Genomic DNA, 18,483 nt, shown 5'->3' with positions numbered 1-18,483 from the left:
TTCAGGTGGGAGAATTGCTATCTGGTGTCGGAAGAGGGGTTTGCGACCGTGCCAAATGAAGCGCAATAAATCCCTCTGAGTCCGTTGGATCCAGCCAGACGGAGGTCTAAGGGGAAGAGTCTGAAAGAGGTATAATATCCGAGGGAGAATGATCATCTTGATAGCAGCTATTCTTCCCAGCCAGGACATCAAACAATGTTTCCATCTGGACAACTCCAAACGGATGCGAGTGCAGAGAGTGGCATAGTTGACGGCAATGATAGAGTGAATGGTGGGGGCTAATTGGATGCCTAAATAGGGGATCGCTGTGGTGGCCCATTGAATTGGGTGTTATTCCCGAATGGGAGTGAGCGGGGAAAGGGAGATGTCAAGAGCCATGGATTTGTCCATGTTGATTTTAAAGTCTGAGCCTCGTGCAAAGATGTCTAATTTTATGAAAAATGAGCGCAATGATGTGATCGGGTCCGAGAGGAGGTCGTCAGCGTATAAGCTGATGGTATGCGTGTCCCCCCCAAATTTAATCCCGGTAATGAGTGGCTGGCGCCGCACTCTGAGCGCCAGGGGCTCCATATAACGCGCGAAAAGAAGGGGTGATAAAGGGCACCCCTATTGGGTGCCCCTGCCAATAGGGAATCGGGAAGAAGTGTGACCATTGACTCGGACCGTTGCCATGGGAGAGCGGTAGCAGTTCAGGATTCGGTTCCAGAATTTCTCCTCAAACCCGACCGCCACCAGTACCATTTTCAGGTAGGGCCAGTGCACCCGGTCAAAGGCCTTTTCTGCGTCGATGGCCAGGAGCATTTACTCACCTTGAGTGTGGGAGGCCTTTTCTATTAGGTGTAAAATGCGTTTAGTGTTGTAACTGGTCTGCCTATGTGGAATAAAGCCGGCCTGAACTGGCTCTACTAATTGGGCCATGTATGGTGCCAAGCGGGTCGCTAGGATGCTAGTGTACAACCTAATGTCCACGTTTAGGAGTGATATAGGACTGTAGGCGCTACACGCGGTTTAGTCTTTACCTGGCTTTGGGATCACGACTATCGCCTCCTCAAGCATTTCTCCTGGGACGGTGCCTGTCTGTTCAAACGTGTTGAAAAGAGCTGTCAGGACGGGGGCTATTTGGCTGCAAATTTCTGTTTATTTGATTTTCATGGAACACAACATGCCTTCTTCATACTTTTTGTAATACAGAAAAATATCGTCGGCTCAAGTTTACCTTACATCATTGTACAGCGATATCAACTCGTGGTACATATTTGTTACATGTATTCATATCAAATCATCTTGTATCTGCGGGTGTTTCACACCTCCTCTCCTTAAATATTAACTTAGCGTCAAGTTTATACAACAACACTGGCATCTATCCATTTAGTGCACTTTAAAGAGCTTCATTCATCTATCCCATCCCATCCGCTCTGGACACTCACACAGTGTTCCCAATACCAGGCTAGGAATGCTAGAAGAACAGGTCATCAGGACCACAGGTCTCCTATCTTCTCTGCTCTTTAGTTCTCACTGTCTTCCCGCCTTCTGTCTTTAGGGCTTATATCTTCAGCCTCAGTTTCAGCCGTAGCTGTAGCAAGCAGATTACAGGTAAGAGGGGTCCAAATATGATTAGGTCTAGACGCCACCGGGAGTAATTCTTCATATGCGGCAAACTGCTCCTGACAGCTGATTAAATCATCTAACCATGTCTTAAATTTGGGTGCTCTGCCTCTACCCCACCTGCACGCCACCCCGCGCTTAGCCATAAGAAGTGCTATCGCGACAAACCTCTTGTGCTCCGCCTTTACGGGAGCAATACAGCCCAATAATGCCATCACAGGGCTGGGAGTCAGCCTCTCACCTATCATATGTTGTAGTGCCTCAAATAACTCATCCCAATAGGCTCGAATTGTGGGACAGTCCCATGCTAGGTGCAAGAAATCCGCCGCCGGGGAGCAGCATCTATCACAATCATCAGTGTCCCTTAGCTTAAATCGGTGCAGTTTGGCGGGTGTATAGTACATGACAACAAAAAGAGTAGACCTAGTCAGGAGGGGGTGTGTGTCTGAACAAGCGAGTGTGAAACAGTTGGATATAATTATAGGTGAAGCAAAAGACTGTTGAGTTACAGAGGTGTGAATAAATCCCATCAGACCACCCATTTGGCGGAGTATCATCATTTAGGAATTAATAAGTATTCAAACACTCTCCCGGCCATTTCGTGCCAGGGTAACATAGAAACTCTATGTACATCGCTCCTCAATGTAATAAAGTTGATAAAGTGCAGTGCTCAAAAAATAAAAGTGAATAAAATTGACTACTAAGACTCAAGAAATTTTTCAAAATATAAAGGTCTGGGTGTCAAGGGTTTAAAAACACGCCGGGTGATTGGATACTACCCTGTGGCGCTAAGCAAGATGGTCGACATGTTTCAGCCTATGGGGGAATTGCCCCGGCTTTCTTCAGGACCTTACGTGTATAGTACAGCCTATGGAGAAACATGTAGTGTATTATGCGGAGTCTGCTGCTGGCCAAGACTCTTTCAGTGTGCAAGCAGCAAATCTCTCATTGTGAATCAGTCAGCTGTTCTCCCAATTCCGATTTTGCCCGCGCCCGAGTTGCTTTCCTCACTGTTTGTGTATGCACCGTATTATAAATTATCGAGACTAGGCGCATTGGTTTAGGTCTTACCAACATATTATGAAGCAGGGTCAGGCACTCAGGTTCATCCGGAAAAGCCGGGGTAACCGCTTTTATACCTTGTCACAGTCTGACGTATAGAAAGACATCCAACGGAGTCTGCATCTCTAAACATTTGTGCTAGTGAGCGGAACTTAGTGTCATGATACAGATCCCCCCACGTAGCTACACTAAACTGCTCTTTGAACTTCCTAAATACCCCTTCCTGTAGCAGCGGGATATCAGGATGGTAAACAATAGGCATCAGGGGTGTGTATGCCATTTTCACCTCCAGAAACTCCATTATTTTATGCCATGCCTTAACTGAGCTATAAAGGGCGGTGGGTTGCTGGTCCCTTAGTCCAACAATCGAATAGATCATCCCCTCCAGTGGGATAGGATGAGCCAGCCAATGCTCTGCTGCCACTTGTGGCATAAAGCGAGGTTGCTTGATCCAGAACCAGGCAAATTGCGCCTGTGCTGCTGTAAAATATAATTCCATATCAGGAATCCCAAATCCTCCCTGGGAGTAAGGCCTAGTTAACACTTCCCACTGTAGCCGAGGCGGTTTCCCTCCCCACACTAGTAGTATTAATTCCGTTTTTAAAGCTTTGAAAAAATAGGATCCAGGATAGTACGGTATTTTCAGAAACAGGTATAACACCCGCGGGAGTACCACCATCTTAATTAAAGACGCACGTCCCGCCATGGAGAGGGGAAGCGCCACCCATCTCTTTACGTTATCCACAATTTTAGTCATAAGAGTGCCATAATTCGCCCTCATCAGTTCCACCTTATTCCTCGTGATCATAATACCTAAATATTTAAGTTCCTCATCACACCATTCAAATGGATAGTCCATTGCAAAACGCTGGACTGCATCCGTAAGCGGAAAAAACCTAGACTGAGGCGGATTCCTGGTGAGCCGCAGGCCGTGGATCTGCACGGCCTAGTCCGATGGCACCGGGACCAGCACTCCACCCGCGCCTAACGATAGTGGAGTAGATGGTGGGTGATCACCGGGTAAATGGTGGGCTCACCGGGCACCTGGGCAGTCACTCGTGGGACATCACTACCGGGATAGATCTCTCGCCCGGCCCCTGTAGCGGGCGGGCCTACAGTATTCCGGCTGTGCAGGCAAGTCGGGAGACAAGTAGCTGGTCTCGGTGACTGACGCCGCCAGCCACCGCGTTGTTGAGGCTTCCTTTGCCAGGGACGTCTCCTGGTCAAGTCAGGAGATCGCACTTCGGTGTCCTCTCTGCTCAGGCGACAAGTCCAGACCGGGCACGGGGGGACCCAGAGGGAATGCAGTCACTCCCGAGCGATTAGGCACTTCGAGGGGCCTGTGTTGTTCAAACCTGGGAGGCGGCGGGCAGGAGCTATGAGAACGACACCCTGTCCCGCCGCCATCTTGGTCACCACCCCACAGGGTCTTTATAAGCCATACAGAGAAGCCCCAAGTAAGATCATGGCCTTAAAACATTTAGTTAAAAAAACTCTGGCTGGTATTAATGAAACGGAATTTAAATAGTTTGGGGATGGGTAGCCAGTGGAATGCCCCCATCAGGCATCAACAGCATTGTCAAAGGCACTGTCAACCTGGCATACTGGGCAAACTGTATTACATTCCGCGAGTCTTCTGATCCTCGTCTTAGGATCAAAACCTTTTTTTATGCATAAAAATGTATTTGAATTAGAATACATTCTGGATTACATTAACCCGCTTTGGCCACTTTCTTTTTTCCTCCAGGTTCGTAATGGTGTTCTTCCACTGGACACTTACACATCACTATAGGCCCTGCCTACTGACAAGTTGAATCTTTGGCTGGTTTGCTGTTCTACAGATCTATCAGAGGAGCATTTAAAAAAAAAAATTTGTAGGGCATATTCTAGATCAGGATCTAGGTGGATTGCACCAATGTGTTAGGCTTCGGGGTTGACCGATAGCACTAATTCACTAAGAATATGCAAAAGTAATGCAAGGACCGTTGTGGTATTTGCAGTAGCCTAGTTCATCACATCTGCTTGAGCGAAGTATCAGATGACCATAGACCCTGTGGAACCAACATAGCTTTTATTCATTTTAACTGCCTTTAGGATTGGACTTGAAATTATTATTAGAAAGTTACTGCTGTTCTGAATAGTGACAATATTATACTGATACTATTTTGAACTTGACACTACATGATGATTTTATCAGTCGTTTTATAAAATTGAAATGTACGTTATCTAATACGTTTTAACTTTTGTATTTGTCGAATATTTGAATTACAATGGACAATACATTTGAAATGTTGGACTAACCTTCTCAAATCTGCTTCTTCATGGAACATGCTTATAGCTGGCCACTAAAGCATTTTCTGCCATCACCGCAAGCCCCAGTATTTCCATGTTCTTTCAGTCAATGAATGTGCTGGAAATAGCACTGTCACAAATAGAAGACCCTCCTTTTGAATGTGTGCTAGCATTAGATTTGTGATCACTGTCTGGTAAGACAATTAGACCACAAGAAAAACGGATTCTACCCTTGTTGATGTAAAATTAGATTGATGCCTTTTTGATTCAACAATGAAATAAGAAAGCATCATAGGGGGAGAAATCATTAGACAGGAGCTCACTGGGATACTCCCTCAAGCTTGCATATTGTTGAGATTTATTTCTTTGGGCATCATCTTCCCCCTTCATCCAGTTCTTCGCCTCCTTTTCCAGCTTCCCCTTCATGCAGATAATGAAGTGTATATCTACTCAAGGCAATCATGTAGAGATAGATAACAAGTCTTGAGGAGGAGGAGCTGGAACTACCCATGCCTGCTGAGGCTCTGTAGGTACATCTGTATTTATGTATGTATGTATTGCACATTTGTATAGCGCGAACTGTCACCCAGAGGTTATCCTGGCGCTTTGACTCTATTGAACCAGATACACAATCACACCGTTACACTGTTCTAGGGAAGAGGTAGGTTTTTAGGCCCCTCTTAAAAGATGGAAAGACCCTAAGACTCCTCAAGGACAAGGGAAGGGATTTCCAGAGCTTGGCAGCTGCGTATCCAAAGGAGCGGCCCCCCATCCGTAACCTATGGATTCTAGGAACCACCACTAGACATGCCGAGGAGGAGCGTAATGGTCTCGCTGCCTGGTACCACGAGAAGAGGTTCTGCAGCATGACTGGACCTTGATCATGCAAAGCCTTAAAGACCAGGCAGGATGCTTTAAAGTAGATTCGCTGCTGAACTGGTAACCAATGAAGGTCCTTGAGCGCGAGGGAGGAGGAAGCTGCGCGCGGCCTAGAGAGCGAGCTTCGCTGCCATGTTTTGAATACGCTGCAGCTTGCTAATCAAAGTGCCGGGTGCCCCTAGAAGGAGTGTGTTGCAATAATCAATCCTATTAAGGATAATACCACGCACCACCTCTGGCCTAGACTGAGCCGGAATCAGGGGAAGGATTTTTCGCAGAGTGCGGAGTAGCATCATGCAGGTAGAAATGGTTTTGTTAACGAAACCATCCATCTGTAGATTAGGGCCGAACATGACTCCAAGGTTACGAGCAGAGTCCGCCGCCGCCACTGTGCCAAAGGAGGATGAAGGCCAGAAGTCTGCCGGTAAAGGACGCGGGGTACGGTCCAATGAACAGTACAGTACCCCGGTCTTTGAGCTGTTGAACTGGAGAGAGTTGTTTCTCAACCAGTCTGCAGTGGCAGTCATACATCGATGGAAAGTCTCTGTGGACACAGCATCTTCTCCTTCAAGGGAGAAGATGAGCTGGGTATCGTCGGCGTAATTAATCGCTGAGATGCCGAAGGACTTAATCAGGCTGATCAGGGGACGGAGGTACAAATTAAATAAGATGGGACTAATCGCTGACCCTTGGGGTACACCCTGCCCTACTCTCCTGATACCTGACCTGAAAGGCGGTAAAGCCACCACCTGGTGTCTATTCTGGTGATAGGAGATTAGCCAATCCCGTGCCAGTCCCGCTACCCCGATCTCCTCCAGCCTGCTGATGAGAGTGGAGTGGCTGACCGTGTCAAACGCGGCCGACATGTCGAGCAGCACTAAAAAGGCTGCCCGACCATTGTCGACCCGCGAGCGGAGAGCATCCATCACGACCACCAGCGCAGACTCCATACCATGAGCCGGCCGGAAGCCGAACTGGGCCACGTCCAAGCAGGTGTTACTTTCCACAAAGCTGGACAGAGACCAGGTCACGAGCTTCTCCATGATCTTAACCGGGAAGGGAAGCAACGAGATTGGCCGATAATTCGCCAGACAGGCGGGGTCGAGGGTGGTTTTCTTCAGGAGGGGGGAGACCACTGCCAGCTTCCAACACTCTGGTACCGTGGCGGTGCTGAGGGACTGGTGATAGATGGAATATAGGGGGCGAAAGAGTTCCTCCTGAAAGAGTTTCCAGAATTTGTGAGGGAGTGGATCAAGGGGGGAGCCCGAGGGCACACCGTTTGCTGACGCGCAGAAATCATCGAACAGAGGAAGAGTAAAACTTTCCAGCCGCGGATGACCTGTTGGTTCTTCTGACTCATCTGAAATAAAAGTAGGAGCAGGGGCAACTGGAGCCTGGGAACAGGGAGTACCACTCAGGATGGTGGCATTTTTATCCTCGAAGGCAGCTGCTAGAGAATCACATAGGGACTGTGAGGCCGGAATATTATTTGCCGCACAAGTCGGCCTGGAAAGGTCATTAACTATTTTAAACAAGGTCTGCGATTTGTTGGAAGCCTGCAAAAGCATATCCTCAAAATATTTAGCTTTAGCGCACTTAATCTGGGCTTTATAGTCCAGCAGTGCTTGTTTGTAGAGGGATTTAGCAGACTCGGAGTATTGCTTCCTCCATGCCCTTTCTGCCTGTTTGCACCGGAGTTTCAATTGGAGAAGGCTGTTAGAGTACCATGGCATGGCAGGCCTACGTCTGACTCTAGATTTCCGTAGGGGAACCAGCTTGTCCAGCGAGTTGGTAATTTGCTGGCACAGACTGGAATAGCTCGCTTCCACATTCTCCTCCAAAATGAAACCTCTATTGCTTTAAGCAACTGTTTTCTAATTTGTGACTAATCTTTGTAAGGAAACCAGAGACTGCTTTCAATACAGTGGTCTTGGCGAGAGAGATGTATTCTCTTTATGCTACAGTAATGACGTTTACAGATTCTCCTTCTCCTCCACTCTAACAAACAAAATACTTGAAAGTGGCCCAAAGTGGAGGGCATTGCTGGAGAATTAACTTGGTCTGGGGTTCCTCCATTATACTTACTTACAGAAAAAGTCTTAGAGTTCTGAAAGACTTCACGATTGATCACCAGGTCAGTGTAAAATCACTTATTTTTTTAACAAAGTCCCTTTCCTGAACGGCTTGCATGGGTTGCTTATGCCAGGGTGAGTGATATGAAGACAGCTGGGGTAATGGTAACCTGTATGGTAGCTACTCTGCCCTATAACTCCGGCTTGTTTCAATAATTAGGTTCAGCTTCAGCATTTTGGATTTGTGGAGCAGGGGCAGACAAAGATAGACTTCCACTCCACAGTCTCTTCTATGTCTAGCATCTTGTTGGATTTATTCAGTGGTCACACACTTGTGCCACCTTAGCACATTTTTGCATGTTTATGCATGCAACCCTCTTTGTAACTATATATCCCGTCTTTACACAGTATATCTACCCTGAAGCCATATACAAAATGAACTCTTTTTAAAGTTGATTATGTTCCATCCAAGAAAGTTAAACGGGAAAAACTTAGAGATAACGTTTAATAAAGGTTTTTTCTGTTGATACACAACCCCGCCATGGGATACAGTGGTCTAGCCATCGGGCCACACATGCTTTACCCGAGTCTAACCACAAAGGGTAATTCAACTTGCGTAAAAAGGTTGCAGGCTCTAAGCATGCTAACTTCAAGACACATGAGTGTGTACAGGGTTCCAAACAAAGTTGTTGCTTACTATTATGTTTAGTATTTTAAACTTACATGCACTTATTTTGAGGTTTGACACCGTTGGAGAGTCTTTCCTATGCTGAAGAAAATCTGCAATCTGCTAGTTACATTACTCAAAGATGGGTTATAGTGATCCCAAAAGATTGATCTTGTATTAACCCATTTAATCCTGGTCTTGGAGTAAGCAGAGATGGTACCCCAATTACAAAAGAAAGGAATTCGTAGTGGTACAGTATCTCCTCCATACCACAATGCAGCAAAACCTTTTTTTATTTCTTTCTGCATGAACCGCCACACCGCCATATGAGATGTTTTTCAACTTTTAGTGGTAGCATTAAACATGGGTTAGCAGTCCCCTTTGATTTTTGATGACATGCCTCACTTTTCTTTTTTAATCCCCCCCCCCCCCTCACCCCAAGGATAGGAGGCAGGGGCAGGCGCACATAACATAAATGTAATCAACTGTTCGAGAAAAATTAGATTCTCTGGGTCAAGGATGAATTACCTTTCCAATTAAAAATAAAAAGCATTTCCAGCTCATAATACACCACAAACAATATTGATTGACAGCGAAAGGCATGACTCAATCAAAACAGCTGTTGAATAGGTTAGTGAATATAATTGCATTTTGCTTAACAAGGACGCAAAATGTTTATAAGGTAACATTCTTTAGATAATTATTCAGATTTAGGATTATTAAAAAGCAGACTTTCTCTGCTGCAGAGCTAGAAAAGGGATTTCGTCATTTTCAGCTAAGCTTGGTTGTCCGTAGCTTATCATATGCTTAAAGACTTTGCTGTAAAAATGGCAAAATGCTTTGTTACTCTCTAGCTAGGCGTGGATGGCACTGTGCTAATTGCCTATGCTCAAAAACTCTGCTACAGAAACAGGTATTTGAGTTGGGCAGATTCAGAATGTCGGTAGTTTTGTATGGTGCGCCATATAAAGGAGCTGCTCTACAACTAAACTTGGGAGCTACCCAGAGTTCCCTCCTTCCTTTTTTGCATAATTTATGCAGCACTCAAATCCTGAAAGAGTACAGTCAACTTATACTGGGTGCTCGCTTGTGTCTGGATACAGCTATACCTCTTTGATGAGCGCCAAGAAGATCCAAGGTTGGCTTGGATGGTATTTTACCAAACCAAAGCTGTAATATCATTTGTTGAGTGGTAAAAGACTTTAGTAAATTTTCAACTTGGTGTGGATGGCACATGGTGCAAATCCTATGTTTTATAACCGTGCTAGAAAAACAGACATTTGAAGTGAGCGGATTCAGTGTGTCGGTCGTGTTGTAGGGTGCCCAATCTAGGAAGCACCAGACACCAATAAACGGAGCTGCTCTGCACCTAAAGTTGAGAATCACCTAGCGTACCCTGCTTCCTTTTTTGCATAATTTATACAGCACTCTAAGCATGAAAAGGTATTGTCTTAACACACAGTTATACAGGCTTTCAGCCAGTCTTTTGTCTGTTGCGATCATTAACATTTTTAATCTGCCGACTACAGCAAATTGCATGGGACAATAGGTCAGCCCATTTCAGACATCAGCTCATTCACAAGGAGCACATCCACACAAAAAGTAGTTCTCTTGAGTGCTTAGATCTACTATGGAAATGTGTGATTTTTGAGACAAAAATATGTTCCCTTTACCATGAGTTGAGATATATATATATATATGTACACACACAGATAGCTAGCTAGATAGTCAGTCGAGGGGATAAAAGTCAGTAACAAGCATCTCAATATGAAGACCCATATTAGCAACGTGTGAAAGGGTACAAACCAAGTGTTGAGAACACTCCGGAATCTCAAACCCTTCCTACCTCAATCTGACTTCAAGCAAGTGGTCCACGCGCTCGTTCTGCCGAAGCTGGACTATGGCAGCGCTGTTTTATGTGGCCTCCCCAAATACACTCGCCCCCCCCTGGCGGCCACATTGATCAGGAGCATCAAGCGAAATGCCCACATCTCCCTGGTCTTAAAATCTCTAAACTGGCTGCCCCATGAAGCTAGAATTCGACTGAAGATTGCCTGCATATCCCACAAAGCCCTCCACTTCAAAACCCCCAACTACCTTGCGCAAAAACTAGTACTATCCGGAGGGGGTAGACCATCTAGGAGTGCTAATTCCCTCCTCTTGAAACCTCAGATCTTCCGCAAAAAGAGAACATGCCAACGAGCCTTCTCTGGCGCTGCACCAAAAATTTGGAGCTCTCTCCCACCGGAAATTCGTAGAATCTCCTTCATGGTTGCTTTCCAAGTGGAAGCAAAAAGATTCCTCATGAATAAGTTCTTACCTTTTTTAAGATGGACCCGAATCGCTCTTTAAATACTACAGCATTGGTTAATATTTAGGTTTGTTACAATTGTATTCGCCCCCTTACATCATTATGCATCATCACTCACTTGATGTCATTTTATCATGGACTAGCCCACTCTGCGTTAACCCTGAATTAGATAGGATCTGTTATGTTTGCACTATATGATTTTATACATATTAGTTTCACCATTTTAGTCTTGTTGTGATCTCTTTCCTTCCTCTTCCTCCAACTGTAAGGCCCTCTGATATCCTTCTGGATCAAGTTCGAGCTATATAAAACTTTATAAATAAAATAAATAGGATTTCCTGGTTTCAATTTCTATTTTTGGTAAATTCTGGTGGGGTTTTTTCAACATTTAAAAAACAGTGGTTATCAGTGGTTACACATTTTTACACCATTAAAACCAATAGATACATTGTTTTTCTGGTGTTTATGGAATTATTTCTTGCTTTCTGCACTGATAGTACATGTGTATAGATAGCGTGATCACAGGGTATATGAGGTCCAAATACATTTTTACTGCACCAGAATGGACTACAAAGTCAATAGCATTCTTCATTAACTCTAAATATTGTAAAGTTGATTTCAGCATACAATCTAGCAAGTGACAAGGATATCTTACAGGGAAGAACTTCAGCTCAGGTATGGTTTTTGACAGACAACTGTTCCACATATGAAGCTGCATTACTGCAAATACAAACAATATCACTCCAATCTTTATTGAACTTGGTAGGAACTTTTTTCTGCAGCCCAAGTGACAATGCATTCCATTTTTACCAAACATCTGGTGTCATGTTTTCACAACTATCTCAGATGCTTGGTGAGAACATTCTTTTCACATATACCGGTCACTACATCTTGCATCAAATGTTTAAAGCTTGGGGTGCTTGGCAATTCACTCACTAGAAAAGGGGGCTGATGTATCAAAGGATTTCACCCATTCTCTGTCAGTGGGTAAATGTGATGGTACATGTTAGGAAAGATTATTATGAAACCAGCCATTTTACCTATTAGTGTAATCAAATGTAGTCAAAATATCAAATATGATTTTGATATTTCCAGATTATCTGCAGTTTATAAAATAACTAAATAAGACCTTAAACATGCTTCTAAACACTGCATCTCTAGACCAAAGACCACACCACTGAAAAAAAGCAGAAGGAAGAAGAGACAATGCTCAAGTGTCATCCCTAAACAACAAAACTCAAGCAGAATGTTAGCCCAGTCTTTCTTGATGCTGCTTTGTATAATAAAGTTATATTGTATTGGTCCCTTCAGGAAGAAATAAAAATGTCTATTTCACTCATCTTTTCCTTTCTTTGAATGGCACCTAGTTTGTGGTTGCAAAGGTGTTTTTTCAGTGTTTATATGTTTACACCAGTAATGGCTATTTTCCTTTCGGTGGGGTTTTATCAGTTATTATAGGTTTAAACCTAAAAACCAGATAGCCGAAAAATAAATAAACCAGCGACCAACTAAAGGTTGCTGGGTCAGGTGGCACAATAAACAAAAGCATCCACCGCATGGATATCTGTTTAACCAAATGGCCATATGTTCAAATACTGAGTGGTGTTTACTCAGTTTTTCCTGCTTTTGAAATCAATAAAATAAGTATGATTGAGTTGGTTTACAATAAATATTTGTAATAGTCATGTCAACAAACATAGAGAAATTAACTTTTTAAGCGTAATGTTCTACGTCAATAATTCACATGGAAGAGAAAAACACTTTTTGTTTATATATCCATCTCTCAAATGATGACCATTTTGCTTCAAGCCCCCCTTTGAATTGGGTCTCAAAATCCTTCTACCATTTAAGAAACAAATGAATAAATGCAAATAAAATTACACAAAGCATTTAAGTACTATTCAGCAACTACTAAAATCTGTAAAGTAGTTCCTTCTAAGACCTTTGCAATATTGCTACTACTTTCGCAAAGTGTTGGAAAATGTGCAAATGTCACATTGCTGCAAGACTTCATAATTAGTAGTCCTGCTCCATTTTCAATGATAGTTTAGCAAGTTTTTGCATCAAGGTAAGACCAAGTGGATTATTGAGAGTTTGATGGATGAAGGACATCCACCAACAATTGGTTTATACACTTGTTTAAGCTATGGGTGGACAGGGCATCCACCAATTCTTGTCAGATGTCCTGCATCTGTCAAACTCTAAGTAACATCCCAGGCCGGTCAAATGAATAGGCTCTAGTCCTTCAGTTAAAACAGTGCTGGAATCAGACATACCTTTATTTGTCGCTTCATGGTGATGCAGAATAACATTATGAAGTACATCACGAGAATGGGCCAGAACACTGGAACGTTGAACGCCTCAAAAAAGGTGCACACCATTGCAACTACAATACCTTTGGTGGCAGAGTGCCTATGGAAAAAACAGCATAAATCCATTAAAAAAATAAAACTGCCTTAATGGGAGTGTATCAATATTTAGCACAGTATGGAAGATAGCTTTGCAACCAGCAGAAAAAGAGATTCTTACTTTTGCTGTTTAAAAAAAAAATGTATATCTTGTTCGAATAGCTCTTAACCCAAAATGAATATGCAAAGAGACTGGAAAAACTCAGTAAAAAAGCACATCCTGGCACTATATAGTGTCTGGGAAAAAAGAAAAATCATTTCCTACGCCCAGAAGTGGCCTGAAAATGCAAACTTCCTGTTATGACCAGAATTCTGCAGACTTCAGCCATCTTTGTGCTCCATCATCCTTCATTCCTCACCCACTCATCATCTGGTTTTTAAATTTTTCATTCGCTGGCCAGGTCAATGCATAAGACTGGCCTATTATGGTGTAGTTTCCCTGGAGGACATCCAACCTGGTTGGTAGACATTTACAGACTGTGCCTCTCTGATTTCTACCTCCAATATTTGGTTCTGCTCTCATCAAAGGCACAGCCATGAAATAAGATATGATTTCGCCTTCCCACTTCCAAGCACTGCGAGACAGAAACTTGAGGGTTGAGAGCTTTAAAAAATGTTTAACTAAATAAATACATGGAAATCTAAATCCAGTGACACCGCCTTTTATTGCAATTTCACCTCAGTGTTTGATCTGCAGAGCAACCATTAATCTTTTCACTATGTCATTAATTGTTGTCAAATCAATAGAGGTGCTTTGAAAACGCTTGACTTCTCTAAATCTGGAAGACTTAAGGCTCTGAAATCAGACCTTGCACTGTGTACAACTCCCAATGATATGGATGTTTCTGCAATAAACTATATAACTACATATTCCATCTCCAAATAAGAATATATGCTCACCTTATGGAGCCATTACAAGCCTCCTCTGCAGCTCTGCTTAAAAGACAAGACCAAACTATGGAGCTATACTTCCACATGTCCCCTTCTACTCAGAATACCAAGAGACTTCCCCAAATCGGCTGCAATGTTAAACGACAAAAGCCGGATGTAGGAAGAAACTGCTGATGTTCACTGGGACAAGGCCCAACACATCATTGTATGTCAACCTTACACCAAAGACACACCAAGTTGTACTGCATCAAATCAACTAGCAGAAATCACCTTTTCTACATCATTCCCTCAGAGGACATTCATTATTAACACAGAAAAGCAGTTCAATAGGAACTTTTATGCTGCTACATAGCACAAGAATATAAAAGTCACTTTTTAAAATATCTCATTACATTAGAAGCCTTTTACTCACTTAAAATAAAAAGGATACAAAATCAGAATATCATTAACTCCACGTACATAACTAAGCACTAAAACATAGATGTATGATTTTCATCCCAAAGAGTTTATAGAGTACTACCTTTTTTTAGTGTGCACACTAATTTTATTTCAGAATATACTTTTTATCTGTTGGTTTGATTAAGAAAAACATATTTAAACACTATTGCTCAGGTAACTCATGGACCATTTCAAACTCGGTCAGAACCTCGGAGTAATACAGATTTCACAAGGTTTGTACATTCTTAGACACTGTACATTTTTAAAACTGCTTGTCTCAGTGTACTATCATAACACAAGCTTAAACCAGTTTTCTAATGAACTCTTCAGCAGCACCGCACAGCTTCAATAAATACAGATGGTAAGTCCTGTTCATAGTCTACACCAATAAAGATAACACAAACAAGAAAGGGTGCGCTCACCAAAATTTAAACTCTGGCAGCCTCCGAATAAAAGGGCGAAATTCTTCATTTTGTTTTGTGGGTAAAGAAGGCCCTTCATCTGAAAAACAAAAATATAATTTTAAATTCTAGAATAGTAATTTGATTATTTTAATTTAATACACCACAGGAATAACTGCTCTCATCTTTATCTAGAGTATTTATAACAGGTTGAAAGTCACCGAAACGTTTCAATATGCATTGAACAAAAAACAACAAGACCCCTATTGCAAACTAACAAATTGAGGTCTGCAATGAATTCCGTAATTCTCGTTGTGGATTTGTGCCACAGTTAATGTAAACTACATACATAAACTCTCATACTCTAGCCACCCCTGTCAGTTTGCCATACATCAAGTTGCTACAAATATGGACATCCGTAGCATAATTCGATTATCAAAAAGGAAATGTGCCATTCTTTGGTACGGGGCATTACTTTTTAAAATTTGTACTGTGAGGAGATTTGCAAATCTGACTACATTCTAAAAAAAGCTGCACATATGGTAGAACAGTAAAATATGGGGTTTCAGAACTCTGGCCCATTTGGGTTAGAATAGAGCACCCATGTTCCAATTCTTACAAGGGCAGAATTCCCTCCAGAAATGGATTAAAGCATTAGGAGGAACAGCAAGGTGTAGGCGAACAGGAGCATTAACCTGATGCACCTTTTTTGTGCAAATTTTAGTTGGCTTTAGGAGAAGATTACAGAGGAAATTGTCTGAATTATTTTAGTTCTCATTATGGAATATGTTTTTGTATGTTCTGGCAGTACCACTGTTGAACAAGCTACCTACCGTCGGTAATGCTTTATCTGGTAGAACTATCTAGCCACAGATTCCTTAACATAGAATATTCCCCAGGCGTCAGACTGGATCCAAACATTTTTTAGCAGTCCGCTTGCGCGTCAGTAGGTGGTGGTGTTAAGCTCCATATGGAGTAGCTGGTATTGCTATTGCCGAAGAGATGTGTGTGGTACACTATATAGGTGCCATCCTGGGGCATTGACATGAGTTTGTGCCTATTTGTCCCAGCTAGAAGCATGTACACATATTGAGGTGGAATGAACAGCGTGACAAAATTAGGTTCTGACGGATCGCTTTGATGTGACATGTACAGTTTGCAGAATGGAGAGGATGGGAGAATAGTCAAGGAATCTGCAGCTAGATAGTCTCTACCAGATAAGGCGTTACAGAAGTTAACCGTTTTCGTGGAGGATCGCCTTGCTGGCAGAATGATATCACACACTTCTTTGGGCAGGTCAAACACTCAACTGTCGCCGCTCGGTCTCCACGCATGTAGATGGAGAGTGTACAAGTTCAGGTGCAGGATCCTACCCTGTGTGACAGGAGATCCTCCAGAAGGGTCAGCCTAATAGGAGGACAGGTGCTCAGGAGTTCGGAATAGTAGACTGTACGTGCCCAACCCAGAGCCACCAAGATGACCTGGGCTCGGTCGTTCCTGATCTTCTAGAGAACTCTGGGCAGGGGAGGTATCAGCGGAAAAGCGTACAGGAATCCTCGAGACAAAATGCATCACCGAGCGAGAGCTGCTTTGGAAACTCCAGCATGCAGAAGTGCTGACATTGGGCGTTCTTGGCAGAGGTGAATAGATCGAACCAAGGTTCTTTTCAAACTCCGAAATTCCTTACACTATCTCCAGATACAGGATGCCATTTTTGATTTGCGAGGCATCGAAGGCTGAGTTCATCCACTCTGGCGTTCAGAGTGCTAGCCAGATACTGATCCACTAGACCTTAAGTTCCAGCAATGTCCAGAGATGTGGGACCTCTTGACACAGGGTCCACAACCTCACCCAACTTATTGTAATGCCACATGGTGAAGGTGTTGCCTATGAACCAACCTTCTCTTGATATAAGGAAGAAAAGATTTTGATGCCAGGCAAATCACTCTAGGTTCCAACACGCTGATGTGGAGCCACAACTCCACAGTAGACCAGAGTCCTCTGATCTCCACCTCTTCCAGATCGCTGCCTCAACCCAGAAGTATGGTTCAAAACATAGGGTGCTACAAGGGACTTATTTCAAAAATGTTTTTTCTTGGTCAACGAGTGGTAACTCAATTTCACACTCTTAAGTATCCACAGGATATCGGATTTGTTTCGAACACAGCATAAATAAATTTTATGGAGGTATCACCAGGAAGGGGTAGATACTTTCCTCAAGTTTTAGGTTTGTTCTTATGCTTTCAGAGCGTTTTAGGGTGTATGTAATCTTCAATTTAATTTTGATTTATAATGACTGAATTTATTTTTATATAGGGAGTTATTTACAGCATTGAAATAAAACATCGTCCTGATGATGGTCTTATCGATGGATACAACAAAGACCGAAACGTCGACAACCTGCTATCATCTCCTTTAATGCGGTCGTTAGACGCCAACTTACAACCACTATTTATTGTTTAATTTGGGTTGTTAGTTTTGAATTAGCTGGAGCTGATATTCAATGTTATGAACCATAGAAAAAATATTGTCTTTCTTCGTTCATGACTTTCCTTGCTTGAATTAATTTGTTTTTCACATCCCGTGTCATTTTTACTAAGTAAAGATTTAATTCAAAACAAACATCCCTTCTCTTGCTGTTTTATCTTCACCTTCCATACATTTATGCTGTGTTCGAAACAAATCCGATATCCTGTGGATACTTAAGAGTGTGAAATTGAGTTACCACTCGTTGACCAAGAAAAAACGTTTTTGAAATAAGTCCCTTGTAGCACCCTATGTTTTGAACCATACACTGCCCAAGCCTACAAGGGTTTATTGGGTTTCCCCTGAGAAAAATCTCAACCCAGAAGTGGCCAATCTGTTACTACTGTGAGCAATGGCTGGGGAAAGGAGAGGATTCTGTCGGCAAACCAATGCCATTCCATGAGTGACCACTGAAGATCTTTTGAAGTTCCCTCCAATATCTGAAATAGGTCAGAGAGATTGCCCCTAATGATGTGCCCACTGGGACTTCAGATCCCACTGCAGAGTCCACATATGCCAACAGGCATGTTTTACCAGCAAGATGCAGGAGGCCATGAGACCCAGCAGCCTGAGAGATAGTCTCATCAAAATCCAGGTTAGAGGAAAGAACTTTTGAATCGTACCCAAATATCTAGGACTCACTGTTCCAGAGCAAAGGCCTAAAATTGCTCTGCATCCAAAACAGCCAAGCTGATAAGGAGTGTCTGAGAGGGAGTCAGGTGAGACATCGGCACATGGATAGTGAACCCAGCGAATGCAGGTGGTCTGCCGTAGTCTGGAGGTGGGAGATGACTGCTTAGGGTGAGCCCACCTTCAACAGCCAACCATCGAGGTAGGGAAAGACTGGAAATCCTGACCTTCACAGATGTGCTGCAATCACCGCCATCACCTTGAACACCTAGGGGTGCAGGTAACGCCAAAGCGGAGCTCA

General features: G+C 43.1%; 1 protein-coding gene across 4 annotated transcripts in view; it reads right to left on the bottom strand.

Moving 5' to 3' along the window:
- Window positions 1-18,483, bottom strand: part of RER1 (retention in endoplasmic reticulum sorting receptor 1) — a 113,487-nt gene that overhangs the window by 17,592 nt on the left and 77,412 nt on the right. For all 4 annotated transcript variants that reach the window (XM_086921540.1, XM_086921541.1, XM_086921542.1 and 1 more), the window contains exons 5-6: window positions 15,048-15,126; window positions 13,165-13,300 (exon numbers count right to left, since the gene is read on the bottom strand). In XM_086921540.1, the coding sequence (XP_086777666.1) occupies window positions 13,165-13,300; window positions 15,048-15,126 (215 nt within the window). The remainder of the gene's footprint in view (window positions 1-13,164; window positions 13,301-15,047; window positions 15,127-18,483) is intronic.

The sequence above is a fragment of the Lissotriton vulgaris genome, chromosome 5, assembly GCF_964263255.1.
Source record: "Lissotriton vulgaris chromosome 5, aLisVul1.2, whole genome shotgun sequence".
NCBI lineage: Eukaryota > Metazoa > Chordata > Amphibia > Caudata > Salamandridae > Lissotriton > Lissotriton vulgaris.
The sequence above is the reverse complement of the archived record's forward strand: the minus strand, read 5'-3'. Positions and strand labels throughout refer to the sequence as shown.